This window comes from Crocodylus porosus, unplaced genomic scaffold (genome assembly GCF_001723895.1).
Source record: "Crocodylus porosus isolate Cpor-Errol unplaced genomic scaffold, CroPor_comp1, whole genome shotgun sequence".
Taxonomy (NCBI): Eukaryota; Metazoa; Chordata; order Crocodylia; family Crocodylidae; genus Crocodylus; species Crocodylus porosus.
In genome coordinates, this window is record NW_017728931.1 from 143,265,412 (window position 1) to 143,275,686 (window position 10,275).

The window sequence follows — 10,275 nt, forward strand, 5'->3', positions numbered from 1 at the left end:
GAGCCGGAGCTGGAGCCGGGGGCTGGAGCCGGAGCCGGCGCCATGGAGGGCGGCGGGGGGAAGCCGAGCCTGCAGGTCGTGTACCAGGCCGTGCAGGCGCTCTACCACGACCCGGACCCAAGCGGCAAGGAGCGGGCCAGCTGCTGGCTGGGCGAGCTGCAGCGATCGGTGAGGGCCGCGCCGCGCCGGGGCACGTGAGCGGGGGGGGGCACCCCCATACTTGGCTCGGGGGGGAAGCATCCCTGGGGAAGGGGGTGTAGGGGCTCCCCCACACTTGGGATTATTTGCACCTTTCCTTCCTCGTACACAGGAGGCAGCAGAGGAAAGTGGTGGGGGGGACTTGGAGTTTTGGGGGCTTCTGCCCCCCCACCCCAGTTGAGGGTATATGCCTCCATGGGTAAGGGGGGGTTAGGAGCTTCCCCCCAGTTGGGGTGATTTCCCTCTTCCCCTTCCCTTGCACAGGAAGCAGGCAAGGAAAGTATCCCTGAGGGGAGGGAGTGTTTTAAGGACTTTTCCTGACACCCCCCCCCAGATTGAGGGTATATGCCTCCATGGGTAAGGGGTGAGGTTTAGGGGCTCCCTCCAGCTGGAGTGATTTCCCTCCCCCCCCCCTTGCGTGGTAGGGAAGGAAAATAACCCGAGGGGGGTGGGGGTGTTTTAGGGGCTTCCCCCCCCCACCATTGGAGGTATTTGCCTCTCCAGGGGATGCAGTTGTTTTAGGGGCTCCCCCCAGTTGAGGTGATTTCTGTCTTCCCCTGCCCTTAGACAGGAGATAGGGAACAAAGGTATCACTGGGGGGAAGGGGTGTTTTAGAGGCTCCCCCCAAGGTGGGGTAGTTTGCCTCTCCCCCCCCCCTCCATTACGCAGGAGGCAGGGGAGGAAAATACAGGGGGGTTGGAGTTTCAGGGGCTTCTGCTTTCCCCACTGGGGTTATTTGCCTCCTTTGGGGGGAAGGGGGTGTTGGGGAGCTCCCTCCCAGTTGGGGTGACTTCCCTCTTCCCCTTCCCTTACACAGGAAGCAGGGAAGGAACGTATCCCTGGGGGGGAGGGGTGTTTTAGGGGCTCCCCCCTCCCTAGTTGGGGTTGTCTGCCTTTCTTTTTTCCCCTTTATGCACGAGGGATGGTGGGGGGAGGGGATGGAAGAAACCCTTAAAACTCCAACTCCAATTGGGGTATTTGCCTCCTTGGGTGGGGAGGTGGTGTTTTAGGGACTCCCCGACTGGCATTATTTCCCCCGTTTCTCTCTCCACAGGCAGCAGGGAAGGAAAGTATATCCCTAGGGGGAAGGGGGTGTTTTAGGGGCTTCTCCCATCCCCCTTAATTGGGGTAAGTTGCTTCCCTAGGTGGGAGGGGGGTGTTTATGGGGTTCCCCCTTGGTTGGAGTTAATTCCCCTTTCTGCAAAAGGCAGGGAAGGAAAGTATTTCTGGGAGGAAGGGAGGGGTTGGAGTTTTAGGTGCTCCCCCCAGTTGTGGTTATTTACTACTCCCCTTCCCTCCCCCCCCACAGGAACCAGGGAAGGAAAATATTGAGGGGAGATGTTTTAGGGGCTTCCCCCCCCAGTTGGGGTTATTTGCCTCTCCCCTCCCCCACCCGGAAAGTATGGGGGGCTGGAGTTTTAGGGGCTTCTCCCATCCCCAAATTGAAGTTATTTGCCTCCCTGGCTAGGAGGGGGGTGTTTTAAGGGCTCCCCCTAAATTGGGGTTAATTCCTTCTTGTTTTCCCTCTCTGCAAAAGGCAGGGAAGGAAAATATTGGGGGGGCGTTAGAGTTTTATGGGCTTCCCCCATCCCTCCCAATTGGGGTGGGGGTTGCCTCCCTGGGCGGGAGAGGTGGTATTTTGGGGGTCCTCCCCAGTTTGCCCCCTGTTTTTGGCCTTCCACAGAAGGCAGGAAAGGAAAGTATCAGGGGGAGGGTTGGAATTTTAAGGGCCTCTTGCATTTTCTCAGTTGGGGTTAATTGCCTCCTGGGGGTGTGTGTTTTAGGCCTCCCCTAAGTTGTGATGATTTGCCTCTTCTCCCCCCACCCCCCCACAGAAGACAGGGAAGGAAAGCGTGTCTAGGGGGGAGGGGAGATGATTTAGTGGCTTCCCCCATCTGCCCAGATGTGGATATTTGCCTCCTGGGTGTGGGGGTGGCGTTTTAGGGGTTCCTCCCTAGTTAGGGTTAATTCCCCCTTTGCAAAAGGCAGGCAAGGAAAGTATCCCTAGGGGAGAGGGGTGGTGTTTTAGGGGCCCCCCCAGTTGGGGTTGATTGCCACTCTGGGCAGGAGGGGTGAGGTGTTAAGGGCTCTCCCCCACCCCAGTTGGAGTTAATTTCCCCCTTTCCATCCTCTACAAAAGGCAGGGAAGAAAGGTGTTGGGGGTGGGGGTGGAGTTTCAGGGGCTTCTCCCTAGTTGGGGATAATTGCCTCTGTTTTTCTCTCTTTCTCTTTTCCATAGAAAGTGAAAGAAAGTATCCCTGAGTGGAAGTGTTGGTATTTTAGGGGTTCCCCCAAGTTGGGGATATTTGCCTCTTCCCCCCCCCAAGGTTGGGAAGTATCCCTAGGGAGGAGTCAGAGTTCTAGGGGCTCCCCCTCGCACCCCCCACCCCAGTTGGGGTCAGTGGCCTCTTACTTTTTTCCCCCTCATCCACAAAAGGTGGTGAAGGAAAGTATCCCTGGGTGGGAGGGTTGGTGCTTTAGGGACATCTTCCTTGTTTGGGATCAGTTGCCTCTTTTTCCCCGCACCCTCCCTCCCTTCAGAAAAGGCATGGAAGGAAAGTATCCCTGGTGGGAGGAAGTTTCCAATCTCATGGGCTGAAGCGAGCGGCACAATGTAAAGGGAGCAGGCGGCAGGTGGTAGTTTTACCCGTCTCTCCCTGCTCCTGGAGAGGGCAGGGCTTTGGCGCAGACTGTCTTCTCTATCGGGCCACGTTGTGTACTCGATAGTTGTGCACTCGACAGCAAAGACCTGAGGAAGGGCACTGTGGTATCCAAATGCTTGTCCGAGTCTATCCCAGCCAGGCCATTGGGCCAATTAAAAGATCTCACCTTGCCCCACACTTAATAATGGAAGTTTAGAAATCCAGTAATCTTTTTGCACAGGTATCAACAGCGGGCAGGCTTGTGTTTCAGTATGTTCCAGCTGGTTAGGATCTGGACTTCAAAATAGAAACAAAAATAAAGTTTGCTAATAGACAAGTTGTGCTCAGAAAGTAATAAAATAGGCAGTTGAAGAAATGGAGCAAAGCAAGTTAATTTTTGCCCTGTATTGTAGCCAGCTGCGTTCCCCATAAAATAGTAAGAAAGTTCCATTTCCCGTCTGTTATTATGGGAAACTTTCTTTATCCTGATAGCCAGATAAACAGATCAGGTGTCACAACATATCACTTCTGGACTCCACCCCAGTACTTTTCCGACTAGGAACTTTACTCTCGTACATTTGGTTCTGTGGAACTGCTCTGAATTGTGACAGCAGGGGGAGACTTCATTTCCTCTACTGTTTGCAGTCAAGAGCTTTTCTTTAATGGTTTATCCCACAGCCAGGATCTTTTGATTTTGCCAAAGAAATTCCTGTTTCTGGTTGGCAGAGTTCTACTTCTTGATATCAGCGGTTCCTAGCAAAGTGGACTTTCTGAACTGAATACGGGAAAAGGAAGATTCCTTTTATTTGGGACAGTTTTTATGATGGTCAAAAGAGAGGAAATATAACCAGGAACCTGAGTGTGCATTTCTGCTGGGTTAGAATTTCTTCCTGTGTACTTTTCGATAAGTCAAATAATTTTTCCCTGCTTAGCTGGCTCCCCTGCCTTTCACTGGAGAAGTAGAAGGCCAGGTTTTAATTATTTATTTTTGTTGCCTGCTTCCTGAAACATCTCTCTGAATCTAGCATTCATCTTGCATGGTAGATCGGTGGCAGTTTTTGGCTACTTTTACAAACCTTACAAGTTGCACGTTGGGCTCATCTAAACTGATCGGTGAGGTTGAGTCACTCTTCCTGGTTTCTGAATCTTCAGGCTGACTAGTGCTTTAGAGGGAGTGACAGTCTTACTAGACTAGACATGAGCCAGAGGCTAATCTGCAAGCTGGGAGCCAGTACAAATTGTTATTGGTCCCTTGGTGGGTTGTGGATGTTGCCTTTGAGTGTCCGTTTGCTCCCTCTGTGTGCAGCATGTTCTGTCTTCTCTTTTGATCCCTTGTTGTGGAGCCTGTTGAATTAAGAATAATGTCATTACTAGTGCTCCAACATCATCTGCATTGACTCTGGTCTGTAATCGGTTCCTCTTCTCTGTGCTGTCTTTTGTTTCCAAAAATTCTTTGGCTGCTGCTTCCATTTTCCAAGGGGAAAAAGGAGCAAAACTTGAGTTCCTTATTGTTTTGTTCACTTCTGTGGCTTTCCGAGGAGTATGTCGTATGGCATTCCCTGACCTGATCAGCTGCAAAACCTAAATTCCTTGTCTGGGGAGGTGGAAAGTGAGTGGGGCTTCTCTGCCAGACTGTCCCCGAGTAGGTGAGTTTGTTTTTGGAGTTCTGGTCAGTTTTGGGAACACTGGGCAGGTTCAGAACTGACCTGTCTGATATAATCCTGCTGCTCCAGATTTGTTCCCTAGCTAGCTCAGGTTTTGAACTTTTGTGAAAGGGAAGAAATGCTTGGGAATTTATTTGAAAATAGTAGGGGAAAGCTGAAATGCCAAGGAGGCATACATAAGTGTGATTGTTTTCCTGGGTCCTGGTAAATGTGTCTGGGCAGGAACTCAAGGAAAAAGATTCACAGAAGTTTAGGGCTGGAAGAGACATTGAGATCATTGGGTCCAGCTTGCCTGCTCTGGGCAGGAAAGACTGCTGAGGTCAAATAACTGTGATTTAGACTTGCTAAATGCCAAACTTTTCCCTACTTTAGATGGCTCAAAATGGGGACTCCTAGCTGCATCGGCAGCCTTCAAGAGTCTGAGAGCTGCACTTAATTTGCATAGCTAAGTACAGCATCTCTTCTGTGTGAATGGAGCCTGTGGAGACTCTGGGTTCCAGCGTGCGCTTTCCACATCTGCTTGGACTGAAATGGAGTGCTGCAAAAAGGGACTTGTTGCTTCTCCAAGCTGCATCTCACTACTAACAACGAGGGCAGCCTTTGCCCAGAGTAGCAGCACTTGGGATGGTGCACTTTGCCTTTGTTTGAAGCATCTAGTTCTGAACTGACTTTAGGGTGTCTAAAGACCCAGGTATCTAGGGCGTCTAGTGGTTTTGTTTTGAGGTGGCTGCTATTTCAGACAGCCCTAAATTCATCAGTGCAATTATGGATGCTTTTTTTTCCCCTTTGTTCAGCTGTCTTAAGCACTCTGGGGTTTTCTCCACAAGGGCTAGGGCTGCTAACAATACAAAAGTCCACGCTGGTGTGTTATGGTGGCGTGTAAGCAGGGCAGCTGTTGTGTGCAGTGGGATCATCAGACATGCATCCTAAAATGTTTAAAGTATGCAGATGCGTGGGACGAAAAGGGGAAGTGCAGATCCAGTGGGGCAGTTAAGACTTGCCTTCTGTGAAGATAATTCATTGAATATTGGACCCTGAAGTCTGGCTGTACCCCTGCATTAAAGAGAAGGGCATCTGTTTCCTGGCTGCTGCCTGTAACCCTTTTGGTCCCACTTCAGTTCCCTGGTCCAATCTCTCATAAAGAAGTACAGGCAGAGTTACCAGATCTCTTGGGTTCTTTCTACCCTGATTGCCTGTCTGGGTGGGATTTGTCATTTGGTCCCATTGTATTGTAAATTGGTGACCGGAGCTTCTGCCTGTTTTTTGTGCCAGGGTGCGCTTATCTGTGCTTTTCCAGGTTGCTTTATGAAATAAAGCAGTGGAGTACGCAGTTCATTTTTAGACTTTGTCATCCTGAGTTCTTTGGTCAGCTTAACTTATCATTCCTTAAACATTCGTTCTCTGCTAACCTCTCCCTTACGTTACCATAATAAAATAACCCACAGTGGCCACGCGAGGTACTTGCCTACAAAACTGCTGGTTGCTCCTTGTTGCAGTTGTGGTAAGCATGTTAACCTAACTTATGCCAAAGGAGATCCTTTTTCCATTTATAAAGAACTAAAGCACTTTCTCATGTCATCTCATGAAAACTGTTTTCAGAAATCCTTTCTGGGTTTTAGATTGTCCAAAGTTGTAGTTAGTCTGTCTGCTGGTTTATTGCACAAGTTCTAGTGCAAGTGTTTTAAAGAGCCCACACTAACCCATCTCCCAGTTAACATGTCTAGCATTCATTCTTTTGTATTAATGCTCACATCAGACCTGGTGTTTGTTTTTAGGGGGCATTTTGTATGTGGAGTTCTGAGAATTGCTCCCCAGGCGGCCCCCGAGCCCTTCCATAGAACAACAAAGTTCTTGGTTCAGGGAATAAAGGAAATGAGTTTAGAAACTGGGCGCACTAGGAACAGAAAATAGTGCTAGTTCAAACCCTTCAAACACTCAGTGCTAATTAAAAAAGAATGCAGGCCGTTAGGCACATCTTATCTCTGTTCTGACGTATGATTTGACCAAGGATGCAGAGAGAATCTGACTCTCTTGTTCATTTTCCTTTGAAATAGGAAGGAGTGTCAACAGTGAGGTCCATGGGCCAGATCTGCCTGCAGAGGCCCATCATCTTGGCCCCGGTGCTGTTCCTGGGTCTTAGAGTTGACCTGTATGTGAGGTCTGCCCTGGCTTCATAGTTTCATGCAGTGCAGCCCCAGACCAGCTGGGCCAGGTGCTGGATCTGGCATGCAGAGTGGGGGCAGTGGACTTTATAGGCCCAGTCTGGCCTATGGACCTGGCCTCATGCCACTCATCTGGCCTACAGGAGATGGACACCCCTGTAATAGGGGAAACAGTAGTTCCTACTTGGTAGAGAGGTGGGATTGAAGGCTAGTTAATCCTCAGTTAATAGAAATACAGCTTTCTTCAGCTATCAGCTTGATTTTTAGAAGATGCCCTGCACATTATATCAGCTTTACAGAGTTCTTAGACTTGAAAATGGACTAAACCTCATAGTATTGCAGTGAGATGATACATGTCATTGCCGTGTAACAAAAATGACTGAATGAGGCATGTGCTTCACCTCACAGGAAGTGGGTGACTGAACAAGAGCTACTGCCCAGATTTTATAACATTCTTCCTTCTTTAAGAGAGAATGCATGGAAGCTTCAGCAAGTTTTGTCTGTTCGGGGTGCGGGATTTATTTGTGCTTAATAAACCATGGTAATCCTGTACACAGTTAATGGCAGTGAACACACGCTCAGCTCTTACGGGGATGTTGTATAAAGGAGGGGGTTAGTGAATTTTGGTGGTGTTGGCAGTTTGCAAACTATGTGCAGCAGTGAGTCATGCAGTGCCGAAGCGCTGTTTGAAAATGGCCAGTTCTCATATGTGTATAATAGGAGGATTTAGGGCACTCCAGTGAAATGCTTGCTAAGCCCCGGCTAGAGAGCAGGCATTGAAGCAAGTATCTGTTTGAAAATTCCAGCATAAAAGTCTCTCCTCTCTCTTTGTTAACTGGCAGCGTTCCTCTGCGCCCCCCAGATGCTAACATGAGCTGCAGCTTTTCTGCTTCACCTGGCTTCTGCCAGGCTGGAACGGTCTTTCTGAAACTAGGGCCTTTCCCCATGGTGCACTTGACTCTGTACCCTGCTAGAAACCCCAGCACACACCCTTGACAGGCAGCCACTTCCCTTCAAGCAAGGAGCAGTAGCTTTTCACTCACCCTCTTTATTTTTAATGCTTAGTTATATGGCACATCTCCTACATAAATCTCGAAATACCCAGTATTAGCCTATATCCTGGAGGTGATGAAACTGAGGCACTGAGCTGGTCGGTCATTTGCTCAAGGTGGCTCAAAGGCTGGCCTTGAATCCTGACCCTCAGCTGTGTGCTTTGTCCATTGGATGCTGATGCCTTTATAAGATGGGTTTGTTCCAGAAGGGGATAAAACTGTCTCCTGGACCCCTCGCCCTCTATTCCTTTGACCATCTGGCAATGTTACCTGCTGGGCATATGCTTAATGCATCAACCTCTTTTGAAGATAGAAGCAAGATAGATTATAAACCTGAAATAAGAGGATTTAGTGTCCAGTGGGTTGTGTAAAACAGGGACTCCAAAAGCAATGAGTGTAATCTGTCTCAATGCCTGACTTTTTACCTACTGAACCAGCAAGAAATGGCCAGCTGTTAGTCACAGCCTACTTCAACATGTTTTTGACCATTGACCTAACATTTAAAGAGCTCTGGCAACATATACTATATGCTCAAAATGGCATAAGGTCTGCTCGCAACTAGAACAGGGCAATTCATTTGTAATTAACAACCTCAGGTTTGGGGTTTTAATTTTGTCTGGCTATCAACTCTTTGTAGAAATGAGGTTTCTTTGGCATTCATCATTCAGAATTGCCAATTGAATATCTTGTAGAGTTTTGGTTATGTTATGCGCACACAGTCTGGGAGTACTGAGATATTTGAGCTGTTTGCTTTTGATCAAGCACATCTGCCAAGTGATGTTTATATTCAGTACAGCCTGAACATAACTCTGCGAATCAGGTTTCTGCGAGTGCTTGTATTTGTGTATCCATGATTACTGGCTGGAGATCAGCTGTTTGCTTAGAGATGAGAGCAAACTTCTCCAAGATGAATCCAGCAGATAGCAAAATCTCTGCAACTATTATAGCATCCAGGCTTCCCTGAGTGTCGCTTGGTTGCTCTCTCAGCTTCCATCTGCAGAAAGTAGTGTATCCTGTGAACGAAGGGGCAGATCTTCAGTGCTGTGCTTCTCTGGGGATTTAGCTGAGTTGTCACATTCGTCGGTCTGTTACTGTCTTCAGAAATCACCATATTTTACTTTCGACCACTTATTTGGGAAAATTAATGCATATAGGCTCAGATCATTGAAGAGAGATTTAAAAGCCTTTTGGGTTTTACCTGCTATACCTATTCCTTGTGCTGTTCTGATCAGCCCACCTGTGAGTATTAGTTTATCTAAACCACAGAAGCCAAAACCACTAGGCCAGTAAGTCTGTGTTCTGTGATTTGAGCTGCATAAACTGTGACTCCTCTATCTATATAACAAATACAAAGGGAATGTAGTCCTTTATATAGAATGAAAGTTAAGTGCTCTCTGTCACCCAAGTGCATATTGATTTATTAGCTTTTCACTGCTCTTTGACTAGCTTCCACCCTATAATGGACCACACCAAAAATATAATGCAGTTGACAACTGGTTTGAGGTATGACTTGGTATTTGCTCAGTGTAAGTGTGGGTTTGGTTCTTACATGCATTTTAAAGGGGTCAAATTAAATGTAGTTTGTAGCAGCATAGTCTGATTTACTTTGAGTCTAGTGTTGACCCCCTCCTCCCCTCATTCACTCTGAAATTCGGTGAAAGAGACTGGGTTGAAATTTAACCCCAAATGTAGGGGGTGTTGAAACAGGCTTGTATAGATTGGAAATGCACAAAGATTTTCATAGGGATTTTTCAAAATCAGCATTGCAAACTTGTTACAACAAAATAACAGGCTCTTCTAGTCCTTGCAACTTACTTGAGAGAGTGTCCTGCATTCCCTAGAGCAGTGGTTCTCAACTTGTTTTGTATTGGGACCCATTTGTAAACATTGGCCAGTCCCAGCGCAGTGTGCTCCTCAATCCTGACTTGTTGCCGCTAGGCCCCAGCCCCCCAGTGTGTGGGGTAGGGGGTAAGGCGGGGGAGAGGATGTGGGGCATGGGGAGCCCCAAGTAGCCCCTTGCAGGCTGGAACTCTGACAGCCTACAAAGGAAAAGCTGCAGTTTCCCACAGTTTTCTCTTTTAAAGGATCACTTTTGTTGGTCCATTTTTAAAGCTTTTGTTTGCAGCCCTTTCATATATTATTGCAACGCACTTTTGGGTTGTGACCCACAGGTTGAGAAATGCTGCCTTAGAGCAGTGGTTTTCAACCTGTGATCTGTAGAGACCTGGAAGTCCACAGATTATGTCTAAGCAGTCTACAAAAGATGGCTATGATCAATCACAAGTATGTGAATACCCACACTTACTATTTAAAGGGGTTTGCACTTCCGTTTGAAATTTCCAAAGGGGTCCACAAATGAAAATGGTTGAAAATTAGGAGTGCACAGATAAAGACTTTTTTAGGCTGATACCGATGCCCATATATTAACGAGCCATGTTGGCCAACACCTATCTGATTGCCAGTATGCAACCTGGCAGCTTGGAGAGCAGCATCTGGCTGATAAGTCTGTTGGGAGGAGAGGGGAGGGAGTGGGGGTGGAGGGGGAGATGAGGCCCCC

The 10,275-nt window shown here is 48.0% G+C and overlaps 1 protein-coding gene across 2 annotated transcripts in view; it reads left to right on the forward strand.

The window, feature by feature from the left end:
* The first annotated feature begins 6 nt into the window (after positions 1-6).
* Positions 7-10,275, forward strand: part of TNPO3 (transportin 3) — a 72,546-nt gene continuing 62,277 nt past the window's right edge. For both annotated transcript variants that reach the window (XM_019543828.1, XM_019543829.1), the window contains exon 1: positions 7-168. In XM_019543828.1, the coding sequence (XP_019399373.1) occupies positions 43-168 (126 nt within the window). In that variant the 5' untranslated portion in view covers positions 7-42. The remainder of the gene's footprint in view (positions 169-10,275) is intronic.